This window comes from Aplysia californica, unplaced genomic scaffold (genome assembly GCF_000002075.1).
Source record: "Aplysia californica isolate F4 #8 unplaced genomic scaffold, AplCal3.0 scaffold01601, whole genome shotgun sequence".
NCBI lineage: Eukaryota > Metazoa > Mollusca > Gastropoda > Aplysiida > Aplysiidae > Aplysia > Aplysia californica.
Window position 1 is genome coordinate 19,955 of NW_004798871.1, and position 18,618 is coordinate 38,572.

At 40.4% G+C, this 18,618-nt stretch overlaps 1 protein-coding gene across 1 annotated transcript; it reads right to left on the bottom strand.

The window, feature by feature from the left end:
• Window positions 1-1,631: 1,631 nt before the first annotated feature.
• Window positions 1,632-18,382, bottom strand: LOC101845667 (surfeit locus protein 1). Its single transcript, XM_005113081.1, has 9 exons — window positions 18,167-18,382; window positions 13,207-13,311; window positions 11,869-11,990; window positions 10,872-11,051; window positions 8,653-8,725; window positions 6,625-6,672; window positions 5,488-5,599; window positions 3,169-3,250; window positions 1,632-1,801 (listed from the first exon to the last, which is right to left on the bottom strand). The coding sequence occupies exons 1-9, from the start codon at window positions 18,290-18,292 to the stop codon at window positions 1,693-1,695; spliced, it is 957 nt and encodes a 318-aa protein (XP_005113138.1). The 5' UTR covers window positions 18,293-18,382; the 3' UTR covers window positions 1,632-1,692.
• Between the last annotated feature and the right edge of the window lie 236 nt (window positions 18,383-18,618).

Consider the following 18,618-nt stretch of genomic DNA (forward strand, 5'->3'; position numbering starts at 1 on the left):
GTGAGACCATCGCGTCGGTGCTGTAGCGGTTAGCAAGGAGGTTACAGTTTGCGCTAGACTCAACTTATCATGCTGGTGATTTGATTTGATGATTTGACCTAGTGATTTGAGGCTTGTGACTTGAACTAGGGGCTTGTGAGCATGAGCGGGTTTGCTACCGGGGTACAGCCCTACTTATCGCGTCGGGGTCACGCGGGTCAGCTCCCTGTCGCCGCTCTTTCTGGGCCAACTTAATTTTCGGTAGGGCCTACTTTTCATCGTACAATTTAAGGTGTATCCTTGTATTTATGGTAATTCTCATTTAGTGCACAAAAAAGCACGCATTTCTGCTCTTGAGACTCAAAAAAGAACGGACGTTGTAACTTGTCTGGTTATTTCGTTAGACTCGTTGGAGTCGGCAATGCTAAATTGTAATTTTTGTTCGACAAGCATGAATGAAGAAAAATTAATATAAAAAAGGCCTCGACAAAATCTGTGGAACTTTTGGAACATGAACGACATAGCATTGGTGCAGATACTCAGAAAAGATGGTATCTGCGCATATAATAGAAAGCTGTAATTTTGCAATTTTATCCATCGGGCACACAATTTGCTATGAAGTAATTCCTCCAAATACAACTTTATGGGTCTAATATAATCGTGAATATTCGCACATTTTCTTGAAAGTTTATAAAAGTTACCATGAAGTTTCTCTATGAAAAGTATAAATCGATTTTAGTGCCAGAATACATCTTCAATGTAATACACGAACAGTATCTGTTACACTCCAGAAATTCCTTACTTTTCTGAAAACGCTAAGTCTAGGTTTTGTAAGTTGACTGAATAATAGGGATGACTTCTCGTAATTGGGTTATAAGAATAATTTCTAGCTTTCCAGGGACACCGAATCAGCACCAGACTTTTCCAGCTTTTTTTTCGTTTCTATGACCATTTGCAATAACTGACAATGTGACTGATTTCTTTACATTCATAATTGTGTCCGCGCATATTTCCTACACAAAAACTAAGAATGAATGTTTTAGCTGTCATTATTTTTATTCCACACAAGAAGTTTATCTCTGCCCATGTATTTACACGGTTTTGTGGTTTTTTAAATCGCTTATATTATATCTTTTTAGTTGTACACAGGCTGCCACAGACACAGCATGATTCATGAACAAACGCAGAGTAACTTTCTCTAGTTTAATAGTAAAATAAGAGCTAACGCTGATCGTCTTTAGTTAAAATATGCAGACGTGCATCTTTCTTCTCTTATAACTTGACTATTACTACTACCGCAGATTTAACATTTCTCACGGTAAAAGACATGATATTCGTAGTCAGTTAAACATAGATTTTGGAGAGATCTGTGGAGCCATTTTTAAATTAAGAATCATTTATTCATAACTTTGTAACTAAAATAAGGCAAATTGGGTACTCTACAAACATTTGTCTAGAACAAAAACTAAGGCACAGAAGTTAACCATTCTAACGCAGAATAAATCTCAAGACATTGAGCTTTTAGTACATCCGCGTAATGGTTTGCTGTGTTTGCCGAGTCACGCTAACTAAAAGTAACAGAATCGGGCGAAAAGTGACACCGTGTACCATGACAAAGTGTCCAACATCAAACAACAGACCGCGACACAAAGTGGTGGTGTGTCATTCAATTACAGTTGTTTATTTTCAATAAAAATTGTGTATGTACAAAGATCAGAGTCGTCTGTGTTCTTTCTTGATGAAATCCACCACGGCCTTGTGGGGGGTCGGGCTCCGGTAGTTTTTGTACCACAGGAAGAAGGTGAAGGCCGCAAGGGAAAACCTGAGGGGGAGGGAGAGAATGGAGGGAGAGAATGGAGGGAGAGAATGGAGGGAGACAATGGAGGGAGAGAATGGAGGGAGACAATGGAGGGAGAGAATGGAGGGAGACAATGGAGAGAGAGAATGGAGAGAGAGAATGGAGGGAGACAATGGAGAGAGAATGGAGAGAGAGAATGGAGAGAGAGAATGGAGGGAGACAATGGAGGGAGAGAATGGAGGGAGACAATGGAGAGAGAGAATGGAGGGAGACAATGGAGGGAGAGAATGGAGGGAGAGAATGGAGGGAGAGAATTGAATGAGAGAAACCTTATACCATACATCCCTCCCCCCTCAAGCAGAAACAATGAATGGACGGTCAAATAAAAGAAAGATACGCCCTCCCATCACCACCCATGTCCCTCTCACTCTAGGTGTTAGTAAGCCCCCATCACCACCCATGTCCCTCTCACTCTAGGTGTTAGTAAGCTCCCATCACCACCCATGTCTCTCACTCTAGGTGTTAGTAAGCCCCCATCACCACCCATGTCTCTCTCACCCTAGGTGTTAGTAAGCTCCCATCACCACCCATGTCTCTCACTCTAGGTGTTGGTAAGCTCCCATCACCACCCATGTCTCTCTCACTCTAGGTGTTAGTAAGCCCCCATCACCACCCATGTCTCTCTCACTGTAGGTGTTAGTAAGCCCCCATCACCACCCATGTCTCTCTCACTGTAGGTGTTAGTAAGCCCCCATCACCACCCATGTCTCTCTCACTCTAGGTGTTAGTAAGCCCCCATCACCACCCATGTCTCTCTCACCCTAGGTGTTAGTAAGCTCCCATCACCACCCATGTCTCTCACTCTAGGTGTTGGTAAGCTCCCATCACCACCCATGTCTCTCTCACTCTAGGTGTTAGTAAGCCCCCGTAGAGCATAACGCCTCATCAGCACAGCGTACAATGTACATCATCTAGGAGGCGGGCTACGTCTCCCGACCTGTCATGGCTGCTGTGGGCTGGGTGAGACCATCGCGTCGGTGCTGTAGCGGTTAGCCACTTCACCGTCACAGGCAGGACACCTGAGTTCAACCCCCCAGTGGGGAGAATGTCTATGGAGTATCTTGGTCTGTCCGCTGGTCTAGTTTTAATAAGTGTTTTACGGCACTTGCAACACAATAAAGTCATATAAGTGCTGAAGAACAGAGGTGTTACAAGAGAGTAACAAACACAAAAAAGGAGGAGGGGAGATAACGACGACAGATGTTTGGTAGAAAAGAAGGAGCAAACCACACCAGAGCACCTGCCAACCACCCACTTGGCTCCTAAAAGATTATAACCTAAATTGTGTCAACATTTTTTAAAAAGTTAACAGCGCCCCATTACCCTCTCACCATGTGACAATGTAGGTCATGTGTTCGTTCCGCAGTGTGACCCTCGTCTGTCCGCCTTGGGGGCCGCCCGGCACCGTGGAGTCTGTGGGGGGGGGGGGGGGGGGGGGGGGGAGGAAGTTGTCAGTAGTCAGTTGTCATGTTGTCAGTTGTTACTACGAGTTTTACAGCACTTGCAACTAAATAGACTCAGATACCTAGGAATGTTTTATGCACTAAATAGATAGACTCAGATACCTAGGAATGTTTTATGTACTAAATAGTTAGACTCAGATACCTAGGAATGTTTTATGCACTAAATAGACTCAGATACCTAGGAATGTTTTATGTACTAAATAGTTAGACTCAGATACCTAGGAATGTTTTATGTACTAAATAGACTCAGATACCTAGGAATGTCTTATGTACTAAATAGACTCAAATACCTAGGAATGTTTTATGTACTAAATAGACTCAGATACCTAGAAATGTTTTATGTACTAAATAGACTCAAATACCTAGGAATGTTTTATGTACTAAATAGACTCAGATACCTAGGAATGTTTTAAGTACTAAATAGTCACTCAGGTACCTAGGAATGTTTTATGTACTAAATACGGTGGAATCCACTTATAACGAGTCCTGAAACAACGAGAAGTCTGCTATAAAGATACTATTCTAAAACCCCGTTTTTTTCCCTTCTTTATCTTTGTAAATAAAATACTGCTATAGCGCAATCAGACCGTCACGCGAGTCGGTTATAACGGAATATTGCTGCTGCTGTGCACAGCACATAGGCTATTTATTAATGTAAAACCTCGCCAGTTGAGAAACTTGTTGGTGATCTAGCGAAACAAAGAATGGGAGAGCCCACATGTGCCAACAATGAACAAGGGAGGTCTGATTGAATGAGTGGGGAGAGTGTGGCATGCACAGACAAGCAGAATGCATCGTGTGATAGGCCAGCCTAGTCTAGATTATCTAGGTCTACCACGCCTCTCACTTCACCGATGCGGGGATGGAGAGGTCATAGTGCTGTACTGTGATGGACGGAGCGAATGTGTGACGTGGGCGGGGTGTGGTATGTTCCCATTGTGCGCAAGCAGACGGAACGCACCACAGGGTGTGGTGGGGTGGGGGACAACACAGCGGGCGAGTTAGCCTAGAGAACTTTTTTTCTGATCGCCAACGCCGAGCTGTCAATATCGCTAGTGTTTGAGAAAGAAACCTGATTCGACTTTTGATCAAGTAAGACTTAAAGGTCATGTTGAACCAAATCATCATCAGGGGAGATTACAAAAAGAAATAAACCGAAAACCAGACTCATAGATTAGGCCTACTTTATTATTTCCCTTGAATTTATTACTGGGTCCCTTATAACGAGAATCTTGCTATAACGGACATTTGACACCGGTCCCCTCCCTCTCGTTATAACAGGATTCCACTGTAGTTAGACTCAGATACCTAGGAATGTTTTATGTACTAAATAGAATCAGATACCTAGGAATGTTTTATGTACTAAATAGTTAGACTCAGATACCTAGGAATGTTTTATGCACTAAATAGACTCAGATACCTAGGAATGTTTTATGCACTAAATAGACTCAGATACCTAGGAATGTTTTATGTACTAAATAGTTAGACTCAGATACCTAGGAATGTTTTATGTACTAAATAGTTAGACTCAAATACCTAGGAATGTTTTATGTACTAAATAGTTAGACTCAAATACCTAGGAATGTTTTATGTACTAAATAGTTAGACTCAGATACCTAGGAATGTTTTATGTACTAAATAGTTAGACTCAAATACCTAGGAATGTTTTATGTACTAAATAGTCAGACTCAAATACCTAGGAATGTTTTATGTACTAAATAGTCAGACTCAAATACCTAGGAATGTTTTATGTACTAAATAGTTAGACTCAGATACCTAGGAATGTTTTATGTACTAAATAGTCAGACTCAGATACCTAGGAATGTTTTATGCGCCTACCAGCACACTTTTGACAATTCTGGAGACCAGCCATACTTTGACTCTGCCTCTTTAGGCCAAAATTGAGCTGAGTGGGATACAACATTTCAGCAGATGGATGGAGACACTCCATAAAATACCAACTCTTACGGTGTGATTTCATTTCTCATGTCTTTGGGAGCACTTGTTGCTAAGATTGAGACCGACAAGTCTTGGACCCAGCAAATGAAATACATCTTTTACCACCGATTCATCAACGTAAAAAAATGATGCTTTGTGGGTTAGCCGGTCTGATCACAAGGGCGACAACATGTCTGGCGTCGTCGTGGCGACGTTATTGCAGACGTGTACATCTGTCAACACACTCACTGAGGTCAGCGTCGATGAACACGGCAGACGTCTCGGCCATTTCCGCCATTTCTTCCACATGTCTGGACACCCAGTAGCCCATCTTCTGCGCGTCTTGGCCCATGATGGGTTGCTGAAAGGAACAATAATCATTCATTGTACCGTCAGTTTTAAACGTCATAACGACAAATATAATTCGATGTATACATATATAATTATCAACAGGTATATTTGGTCGCTTTTAAGGACAAGCGGGCTAACCCAGATGTCGGGGGTTTCCAGAAATCTTGACCTACACCAAAAGTGGGCATTGCCCTACCTAAAGGAGAAGTTTGGTTTCATTGGTGTGTATATTTGTTTGGTTATAGAGAAAACTCTCCCTGTCTTTTAAAGAAACTGAACAAGGGGCAAAAACTTTATCTTCGATTTTCTCAAAACAGCATTTTTCGGGATAGCCCCCTTGTGCTTAAAAGTGACCATTTCTGCTGAGCAGTCCCGACATTGAAAAGAAAAGGTCAGACGTGGTGCTAGCTTGTCGTAGGAAGCGACTAAATGGCAAACCAGGAAGTGATTCCTGAAACAGAGTCATCCTGCCTCCAGGTCGGGGGTTGAGTCACGAGGCTAACAACCTCTCTCGTTAAAAGAACTTGTCACAGAAAAGAAACACATATTTCCAAAAAATCCCCCCCACTCAAAGCACAATAAAAAAATATACTGCATGCCCTATGTTTTAGTAAGTGTTTTACGGCACTTGCAACACAATAAGGTCGTATATAAGTGGCGAAGATTAGAGGTGTTACAAGAGAGTAGCAAACACAAAAAAGAACGATAGATGTTTGATCGGAAAGAAGAAGCTAACCACACCAGAGCACCCGCCGACCACCCACCTACTGCATGCCCTGATGATGGACAGACAAACAGGACTTGAAGAGAAGATACAGCTCTTTGAGACACAGTTGCTGACTGACTGACTGGAAAATAGTCCAAAAGTTAACGGTGCAAGTCGGAAAGGCATCACTTTCTCATCCTTCTCCGGACATTTACTCTTCAAAATAACATTTGATCTCCTTGTTTTGCTCAAGTAAAAACAAGTACGGTATATCGACTGACAACGATCAAACAGTGCTGGGAAGATGCAAGACAGACAAATAGACTCACCCTGTCCGTCAGTCTGACTACCCCCGTGATTTCCACCTCACCGTCAACCTGAAAGAAAGATGAGTACACGCCAATATTGTCATCTGAGTACACGTCAATATTGTCATCTGAGTACACGCCAACATTGCTATCTGAGTACACATCAACATTGCTATCAGAGTACACATCAACATTGCTATCAGAGTACACATCAACATTGCTATCAGAGTACACATCAACATTGCTATCAGAGTACACATCAACATTGCTATCAGAGTACACATCAACATTGCTATCAGAGTACACATCAACATTGCTATCAGAGTACACATCAACATTGCTATCAGAGTACACATCAACATTGCTATCAGAGTACACATCAACATTGCTATCAGAGTACACATCAACATTGCTATCAGAGTACACATCAACATTGCTATCAGAGTACACATCAATATTGCTATCAGAGTACACATCAACATTGCTATCAGAGTACACATCAACATTGCTATCAGAGTACACATCAACATTGCTATCAGAGTACACATCAACATTGCTATCAGAGTACACATCAACATTGCTATCAGAGTACAGTACACATCAACATTGCTATCAGAGTACACATCAACATTGCTATCAGAGTACACGCCAACATTGCTATCAGAGTACACATCAACATTGTTATCAGAGTACACGCCAACATTGCTATCAGAGTACACATCAACATTGCTATCAGAGTACACGCCAACATTGCTATCAGAGTACACGCCAACATTGCTATCAGAGTACACATCAATATTGCTATCAGAGTACACATCAATATTGCTATCAGAGTACACATCAATATTGCTATCAGAGTACACGCCAACATTGCTATCAGAGTACACACCAACATTGCTATCAGAGTACACATCAATATTGCTATCAGAGTACACATCAATATGGCTATCAGAGTACACATCAATATTGCTATCAGAGTACACATCAACATTGCTATCAGAGTACACATCAATATTGCTATCAGAGTACACATCAATATTGCTATCAGAGTACACATCAATATTGCTATCAGAGTACACGCCAACATTATCATCAAGCAGTGCTGTCCCCAGTCTACAAAGTGACCGAATCTTCATAAAGAAAGTGGATAAATAATACAACAACACACACACATCTAACTGATTTAACATTCCCTCCCAAAAAAATACAAACACAATAATTAATGTGCTGTGCTGTTAACGCCATGTTAAAAAATTCCTTTTCAGTCCCAAACCACTTATCCCTCCTCTCAAAAAGAAAAAAAAAAAAAAAATTCAGCTTGTCAAAAATGTCTTTTTAGTTTTAGTTTTAGTGTTTTACGGAACTTGCAACACAATAAAGTCATATAAGTGCCGAAGATTAGAGGTGTTACAAGAGAGTAACAAACACAAAAAAGAAGGAGGAGAGATCAGGATGATAGATGCTGGATAGGAAAGAAGAAGCAAACCACAGCAGAGCACAATAATGTCTAAATAAGCTGTGATAATTAATTCGACACAGTAACATTTATAAAACAAATGAGATAAAAAAAGAAATTTACAATGAAGATTAAATCACCACTAGGTATACAAGAAAGAAAAATGCATGAACATAAGAAAGCACCTAGGCAAAGCTACAAACACACACACACACACACACAAACACATAAATTCACAAGTCCTACAGTGAAGCCTCTCTATAACAACATCGTCGAGACCAGAAATAAAATGTTGTTATAGAGAGTTGTCGTTATAGAGAGGCTGCACTGTATATCTTTCTCTCTGTATCACCAATGACATTTACACACATGTGCTTTTAGTTTAAGTAAGAGTTTTACGGCGCTTGCAACACAATAAGGTCATATAAGTGCCGAAGATTAGAGGTGTTACAAGAGAGTAACAAACACAAAAAAGAAGGAGGAGAGATCAGGACGATAGATGTTTAGTAGGAAAGAAGGAGCAAACTACACCAGAGCACCCGCCAACCACCCACTGCACACTTGTGCGGTTGTTAAGTACCGGTACTTCTCACCTGGCCTGCTTGCCTCATCTGATGCGGCTGGTTCTTGAAGGTCACATGACCTCGATTGACAAGTATCATCTGTCTACAAAGACACAATCAGGGAAATTTCATGGGTAAGAAAATACAAGCAAGAAAAACGAGAACCTGCCTTTACCTAAACGTATACGCAAAACGAAAAACTATTTTGAGAAATTGTTAAACTGGGTCTAATATGGGCAGATACAAATGAAGATAAAGAATCATAATATTCATAACGTTTAAAGTTCAGTTGTTTTAAAAAAATGAGAATTCCCTGGACACAAGTGACCAGCACAGAGTTATAAAACAGCTTTGTTTGCATACTCAAAAAAGCTAAGCAATTAAGAAAGAAAACAATCTAAATAACTTAAAAGCTAATAAAAAGAGGCAAATCAATCTAGGGGGAAAGGATCTCTATGAACACATCAGGCTGAGAAAAGTGAAAGTAGACCCACAACTACCAGCTGGGTTTGATCTCCAACCTTTGGGTGTATGTAACAGCACCACAGCCACAGACAGGCCGCACTCAGCAGTAGGTTTACAAAGACCAGCGGCCTCCACCGTTGGACAAAAACCTTTCAAATAAACCGATCCTTAACTTACGCGGTCTGCCTGTCACCATCAGACACAAAACCTTCCCATAAAACGACCCTGAATTTACGCGGTCTGCCTGTCACTATCAGACACATAAACTTACCCTTAACTTACGGTCTGTCTGTCACTATCAGACACATAAACTTACCCTTAACTTACGGTCTGTCTGTCACTATCAGACACATAAACCTACCCTTAACTTATGGTCTGTCTGTCACTATCAGACACATAAACCTACCCTTAACTTACGGTCTGTCTGTCACTATCAGACACATAAACCTATCCTTAACTTACGGTCTGTCTGTCACTGTCAGACACATAAACCTATCCTTAACTTACGGTCTGTCTGTCACTATCAGACACATAAACCTATCCTTAACTTACGGTCTGTCTGTCACTATCAGACACATAAACCTATCCTTAACTTACGGTCTGTCTGTCACTATCAGACACATAAACCTATCCTTAACTTACGGTCTGTCTGTCACTATCAGACACATAAACCTATCCTTAACTTACGGTCTGTCTGTCACTATCAGACACATAAACCTATCCTTAACTTACGGTCTGTCTGTCACTATCAGACACATAAACCTATCCTTAACTTACGGTCTGTCTGTCACTATCAGACACATAAACCTATCCTTAACTTACGGTCTGTCTGTCACTGTCAGACGCATAAACCTATCCTTAACTTACGGTCTGTCTGTCACTATCAGACACATAAACCTATCCTTAACTTACGGTCTGTCTGGTTGTTTTTTGTTTTTTGTTTTAGTAAGGTTTTACGGCGCTCACAACTGCATAAGGTCATATGAGCGCCAAAGGGTGGATGTCAACAGAGAAGTCCTTACAGGGAATCAGACTTACTCTGCTCACCTCTCTAGCTTCAACAGCACAAAGTCTGCTTCGACTATCAAGGAACCCCGTAAATAGCGGGTCACAAGAGTGTGACAAACATACAAAAAAAGTAGAGGAAAACCATAGTAAGGATTAGGAAAGAAAAAGCAGCAGTTCCCCCTATGTTGTTTCGACACAGTATGAGCATGACATTGGTAAATCACTTAAATCAGCCTATTTCTAAATCTACTGTGCATCAGAACGAGAAATGTCCCCCCTTTGGGAACGGCCTGAAGACAACTTCAGCCAGCAGCACTGCCCCCGGGGCGAGCGGTCTGTCTGTCACAAAACCTTCCCATAAACCAACCCCACACTTATGGTGTGTCTGTTACTATCAGACAAAAACTTTCCCCATACAACGATGGCACACTTTCCATCTGTCTATCACTATCAGAAAAATAACTTTTTAAAATAAACCAATCTCAAACTTACGGTCTGTCGGCCACTATCAGACACAAAATTGTGAGACTGTTTTTCTCAAAGCATATTTTTGTATATATATACATATTATTTTATATATATATATATATATATATATATATATAAAGATCTACATATAGGGTTTTTTTCCGTGCACACATGCCCATTCATTTTTAAGATGTATGTCTTTTTTTATGTAATGCACATTGTGCATTTTTTAGAAAATAGAAATGCGCAGCATAAATGCTATTCATTATCATTATTAAAACCTTCCCACACACCGACCCCACACTTACGGTCGGTCTGCCAGTTTGAATGGGGTCACGACGTGAACGCCCAAGTTTGTCGCTCGCTGGGAGCCCATGGTCTCCGCGTCGTGGATGTTTGACCGTGGACCAATAAAAAGCTCCCTGCTGTGGTCAAATGTTCCCCTGACCTTGACCTTTCTGTATTCCATCTGTCTCAGCTCGTCCAGACTGGCCGACACAAAGAGGTACAAAAACAAATCGAGCAACGATACTTGGGAACATGTCAATCTTACAATGTATAACTATTTAATCCATCATCTCTGACGGTACTATTTAATTCATCGTCTCAGACGGTACTATTTAATTCATCGTCTCAGACGGTACTATTTAATTCATCATCTCTGACGGTACTATTTATTTAATTCATCATCTCTGACAGTACTATTTATTTAATTCATCATCTCTGACAGTACTATTTATTTAATTCATCATCTCTGACAGTACTATTTATGGTACTATTTATTTAATTCATCATCTCTGACAGTACTATTTATCTAATTCATCATCTCAGACAGTACTATTTATTTAATTCATCATCTCTGACAGTACTATTTATTTAATTCATCATCTCTGACAGTACTATTTATTTAATTCATCATCTCTGACAGTACTATTTATTTAATTCATCATCTCAGACGGTACTATTTACTTCATCGTCTCTGCCCCTCATCCAGAGGGAGAGAAACACGTGTACCCAGAATCACACGACACACATACGACACAGCGAGCAATATTGATTGTTTTAGTAAGACTTTTACGGCGCTTGCAACTGCACAAGGTCACATGAGCATGCTCGAACACATTTCCACGACAGTTTCTATACTGAGGCCTTGACAAACAACAACTGTAGCCTGACTGACAGATCTGACTGGGCAAAAACCTGCATTTATGTTGACCGAAGAAAACTAATTTTGTGGCCATATCTCATAAACTGGAATCTTAAAAGGGTGAAAAAAAAAAAATACAAGTCAATTAATGTTCTTACTTTTGAGGGAGAGGTATGGCTTGTGTGGTCATCTTCTCTTCCAGCTCTTGGATGAGGTTCAACTTCCAGCCACGGCGTTGGATCTGCCATATCCCCAGACCCACACACGTCAAAGGGATGATCTGTGGTACAACAGTTAGTGGAAGTAGAGAGACAGACCCACACAGGTCAAAGAGATGATCTGTGGTACAACAGTTAGTGGACGTAGAGAGACAGACCCACACAGGTCAAAGAGATGATCTGTGGAACAACAGTTAGTGGACGAAGAGAGACAGACCCACACACGTCAAAGGGATGATCTGTGGTACAACAGTTAGTGGACGTAGAGAGACAGACCAACAGACGTCAAAGGGATGATCTGTGGTACAACAGTTAGTGGAAGTAGAGAGAACGGCAACATAAGCCAGCTGTCGACACAGTGGAGAAAAACGTTTTTTTCCTTAATTTTAGTTTAGTTTTAGTCAGAACTTTCCGGCACTTGCAACACAACTAAAGAAATAGGTCATGTAGGGGCCGAACATTTGAGAGTAACACACAAAGCAAACAAAGGAGGAAAGATTTATTATAAGGATTACAGATGTTTGAACCAAGTGATTATTTCGAGTCGACTCCAAATAACACCTTCCATGTTAGAAAGGACCAAAAAAAAAAAGAAGCATAGCACACCACAGCACCTGCCAACCTCCCGCAATCTTTCCTTGACAGAGTTCTTTAACTATAAACAGCATTACAAAAGTGACATTTTTTCCAGAGAGTGCAAAAAGTAGCCGCCTTAAGTGTTGCGTCAAGGAGTCTTTGCTGGCCTTTCTCTCGGTGCTCAACATTTGTCATCACTGACCATGCCCTATATTCAAAAACTCATTCAAAAGACAGGCGTAGCTTTCTCGGCTGTTGTAGGAAACCCAAGCTGCTTTCATTAAGGAAGGATGCAACTGTAAATGAGATTGCTCTCTCTTTCAATACAAAACTCCTTATACCAAGTTTTGTTTTGTCCCCGTTTTCAGCACATTCATGGGAAATGTTAGAATGGGAAATCACGTTTCCTGGCTAAGTGAAAGGAATATTATATAACATTTGCCTCAACGTTATCACAACCCGGGACGTTTTACAAATTAAATGCCTTTGCCTAGTTCAACCTCTGATAGTCAGAAATACTTGAGGAACAAGCGAACAAAAAAAGTACTAGCCCCAGAATTTGTGACCAGCTGACACAATAAAGAAAGTCTACGATCTGCAAGCTGTCGGCAACAACCAACGGGCCCTCTGCAGAACTCCTTCCAAAAATTCATTATTCAAGTTCAACTTAATTGAAAGCTCTGGATGCAGGAGGTCACATACCAAAAGTGGGTAGCCACCACCACCCGGACTCCTTTTTCTTACAGCCGGTCTCTCTCTGGGGGTCTGTCTTGGCGCACTTTCACCTTGAGAATACAACCGGCAGCACTGTGAATTGGAAATATCAAAATGTTAATATTCATAAAATACATCCAAGCATTTTAACATTCATAGAGAGTGGAACAACAGGTCTTCTTCAAAATAGTTGAACCAAAATTGTTATCAGACCAACACATGGCTTATTTATAATATCAGACATTAGTCAGTCGGGGTCGTAGGACAGTGTCATTGTATTCCTACCATTTCTGCACTGCCAAAGTAGATATCTAGAACAATTGTTTCTGACATTGTTTGCACAAAAGTAGACTAGACGTAGTCTTGTTCATCTCTCATATAAAATCACAATCATTTGAGTTTTGAGTTTGCAAGTAAGTCGAAAGACGCTTAGAAAACTATAACAAGACGGTGCAATGCGGTATAAGCAGTATTTCCTGTCCGCAGTGTCGTCATACAATAGATTCTTGATCTACCTAAAAATATCATCTTTAAGTAAGGCATAGAGAACGTACAAGTTGTCTACGTTCTCTTAGTCAAACGTTCAGTGCTTCCAAGCACGGCATCCAATCACGGTCCACGAAGGGTTTTTTTTTTAGATTCTCCTGAGCCTAAAATAATTTTAAAAATTATAATAATTAGACACCCAGACCAAGGAAAGCCACTATTGAACTTTGACCAGGCCTAAATTGGTAAAAGGAAAAGTATAGAGGCTATACTAAGGCCTACTTTGTACAGAGCTCCTCTTGGGGACAAAACCAGATTGTGCATGCTTCACCACTACATAAAAAACTACAAAGCAACAAGTTATAATTATGGGAAAAATTTGTTGGTCAGTCGAGAAGAGAACCCCCCAAAAAAACAAAACAAAAAAAACTTCCAGGACCGAGATCGAACCCACGCTCATAAAATGATGGTTTGGCTTCAAACGCAGACACCCTGTCACTTTGGCCATCAGAACTTCCAACAATGAAAGCTTCATATAGAATATAGCCTAGGCTAACACACGCCGTTTTATTTAGCACTGGCGCTAATCGCAACACAGCGTTTCATTTAGCACTGGCGCTAATCGCAACACAGCGTTTCATTTAGCACTGGCGCTAATCGCAACACTGCGTTTCATTTAGCACTGGCGCTAATCGCAACACAGCGTTTCATTTAGCACTGGCGCTAATCGCAACACAGCGTTTCATTTAGCACTGGCGCTAATCGCAACACTGCGTTTCATTTAGCACTGGCGCTAATCGCAACACTGCGTTTCATTTAGCACTGGCGCTAATCGTAATGCGGCGTTGCAAATAGGCACTTTTCTTTTATTACAAGGCAACAATAAATCTAGATCTTGAAGCAGGGCTCCCCTTTTCAGACCAACTTAAGAGGTTTCTTCACCCTTTGGTGTTCTATCTCAAGGGGTATTTAAACCCTTGTTTTAGAAACTTAAAGGGTCAAAATCAATTATCTCCTAATTTTATAGTAAGAATGTTTGTATGTATGTAAACATTTAACTCACATGCGCATTTACACAGACACACACAGAGTGACCACGACTATGATTGAATGCAGACGATTTTTAATGAACATAAGGTTTCATTGTAACAACAAGAAATATATGAGTAATATTGACTAGAATTAGAGTTGTGTCCATTTGGACAGGGGAAGGGTGGTGGTGGGTGGACCAATAGAAAATAAAACAAAGTGGACAAACCAAAAGTGTCAAGTCCGTCCGTAATACACAAAGAAAATCAGACCCTGCCACTCTATGAAATCTAAAAGTCAGGATCTCAGTGGGAAAAAAAATCGGGATTTCGGGAGAAAATAAATCATATATATATATATATATACACTAGCTGGGCCCCCTTTCGATGAAAGGAATGATCGGTGCTTTAATATCAACTAAAAGTCATTGGCCTACTATATTTACACTCTACTGGAATGGGGCAATAAATCTTGAGAGATGCAAAAAATTATTAGGTCTAGATCTAAACTCTCAAAACAAAATGCGTCTCGCAAAATATCACTTCCGGATTTTCTAAAATTACCAAGACAGAAGCGTCGGCCTACAAAAGCGATCGGCGAAATAAAGAAATGTAGTTTTTTGCAGCAAAACTGTCTCTAAACTGAAAAAAACGAAGGGCGTCTTACTCTGGAGAATATTTTAAAGAATCTTTTGGCGAAAACCGCAAGTCGATCGATGCAGCCATTAAAAAGCTTTTTGAATAGCAAAATTCGGCCACCACAAATAGATAATAGAAATATATATATTATATATGTATCATGCATTTCCTCTGCGCGCGCGCACGTGTGTGTGTGTGTGCGCGCGCGCGTGCCTGTGTGTTTGATCTTTTTAAAAAATATCCTGAAATATCACGTCAAGTTCTTCTAGTCCAAGAGTTTTACACCCCCCCCCCTCCCCCCCCGGATAAGTCCCAAAAGACGCTTCAACCGGTGTGCATGAACTTAAATTGACCCCATCAACGACGGTCCCTGACACAAGTGAAACTCACACCTCGAAGTCAAGTCACGTGATGCGAATGTGCTATTGCTATTGAAAGTTTTACTGACGGGTCTTGATGACGGGCCTGACTAACCAAAACTCAAACAAAGCTTGTTTTGAAAGTAATAGCAGAACTACGAATAATAATATTGCTAATTTGTGCGTATAATATTGCAAATTTGTTCGTATAATATTGCTAATTTGTGTGCATAATATTGCTAATTTGTGTGTATAAAATTGCTAACTTGTGTGTATAATATTGCTAACTTGTGTGTATAATATTGCTAATTGGTGTGTAGAATATTGCTAATTGGTGTGTAGAATATTGCTAATTTGTGTGTATAATATTGCTAATTTGTGAGTGTATAATAATATTGCTAATTTGTGGGTATAATATTGCTAATCTGTGTACAATATTGCTAATTTGTGTGTACAATATTGCTAATTTGTGTGTATATTGTGTGTATAATATTGCTAATTTGTGCGCTAATTTGTGTGCATAATATTGCTAATTTGTGTGTATAATATTGCTAATTTGTGCATATAATATTGCTAATTTGTGTGCATAATATTGCTAATTTGTGTGTATAATATTGATAATTTGTGGGTGTATAATATTGCTAATTTGTGTGTATAATATTGCTAATTTGTGTGTACAATATTGGTAATTTGTGTGTATAATATTGCTATTTTGTGTGTATAATGTTGATAATTTGTGTGTATAATATTGCTAATTTGTGTGTATAATATTGCTAATTTGTGCGTCGCAATTTGGAGAAATCTGAGAGGAAACAAAAGTGAAAGTAGATCTTGAGAATGTCCCAAGTCGGAATACCAAATCAATACTAGATTCTACTTCCGTTATAGTTGAAATAACACGTGCGAGCAAAGATCCAATGCAACTTTTGTTGACTCAATTACTAAATTCGGCATCAACATTTAGGAAAATACCCCACGGGGCGGTGCCACTGACTGTAGTGTCTTTAGGCCATTCCTAAAGGGGGGACATTTCTCGTTCAAGCACAGTAGAATTGTAAATGGGCTGATTCATCATGTCACGCTCATAACTGTGCCTGATCTAGAACACGGAACTTTTTCTTTCCTAATCCTCCCTATTGTCATTTTCTTGTACTTCTTTTGTATATCTGTCACACTCTTGTGACCTGCTATTTCCGGGGTGCCTTGATAGTCGAAGCAGACTTTGTGCTGTTGAAGCTAGAGAGGTGAGCAGAGTAAGTCTGATTCCCTGTAAGGACTTCTCTGTTAACACCCACCCCTTGGCGCTCATATGACCTTATGCAGTTGCGAGCCCCGTAAAACTCTCTACTAAAATATTAAAAAAAATTTTAAATTAGGAAAATACTGCTCCCAGGTTTCTGCTGACAAAAAGTTTAACGAGTACTTCCCACAACAGAAAAGAAGGCAGAGTAAGATTTCAGAAAAATCCGGCGCAACAGACAGAACAAAAAATAAAAAATCAATCTATCAAAATCGGGATACACGCGGTCAAAAATGGGAAAAATCAGGATGCTTGAAATTTGGGACCCGATTAAATTGGGACGAGTGGCAGGTTTGGAAAATAAACTGATTTATTATCAGAGCCATCCCAGGGTCTACATTCCAGTCTTTCCAGACTTTTGATTCATGTTTACTGGTGTGTTAATGAAGGATGGGGGTAATCTCATGGCAGGGGTAAACACAAGGCACGACACCGGCAAATGGCAAATGTGAGCGACCAGAATGGGGGCGGAGCTTCTCTGCTGAAGCAAGCCGGTGTCACCGGAAACAGCGCAGCTGACAAGTTAAAGTAGGGCGACTGCTTCTGACTTGACACAGAGTCACAGACAAAAGGTGACTGTCGTGTGCGTGTGAGTGTGTTGTCAAATCATAGACTCAGCTTCGGGGTAGGCCTAGAGAAGGGGGAAAATGATGCTTGCCACACGCATCTTAAAGCGTACATGCAAACCCCCGAAATGAAATTACAAAGGGTAAAGCTCACGCACCACCAAAACTTTAAGGGGGTAATTTGCAGGTTTAATTAAGGGGTAATATACGCACAAATGTGGTAAAGGGGAGCCCTGAGAAGCTATATCTATCCTTTACATTTTAGTTTCCCAGAGCTAGAGATATCTAGATCTAGATCTAGATCTAGAATCTAGAATCTAGAATAGATCTCTATCCTTTTCACATTATGATTTCCCAAGAGCTATCCTTTTCATTTTCTAGATCTCTATCCATTCTGGACATACTATTGTCTTGTTTTGAAGAGAATTACTTAGGCCGCGATCTAGATCTAGATCTAGAGAATCTTGGACCTAGCCGCTATATATAACTATAACTATTTCAGCACAACACAGTGACTTGAACTTGAGTCTTGAGTGAAAATCTCGCTTCACCCAAATCAAAACAACCAACCTGGAGTGTGTGTCCCTTCTGCACTCTAACCCCAGAGCAATTGGGGTGCACTTGTTGACCTATCTGTACGTTTAGTCTTAGTTTCATTATTTGAGTCCATGGTCTCCACATCCCCACCAATGTCATTTTGTTTTGGTTATGAAATCCTGCACCTGAGTGTGTAGTGTGTAGTGTGTGTATGTTTTATTTTGACTTTGGGTGCACAAAATAATCGATATCTTAAAATATCGCAAAAGATTTGGGTATCGCAATAATTTCAAGTATATCCACAGAATTCTGTGAGTAGATCCAAAGATGGTAAATAACAAGATGGGCCACTCAGCCAAAAAAGTGTCCGCAGGAAGTATGCTCTTTGCTTCAGATGGCGCTGCAGTCTGTTTTGAAGCTCTCTTTCGTTTTTCCAGAAAAAGAATAGGAATAGCACCTCCTTGCGTGCGCAGATCGACTGCTGT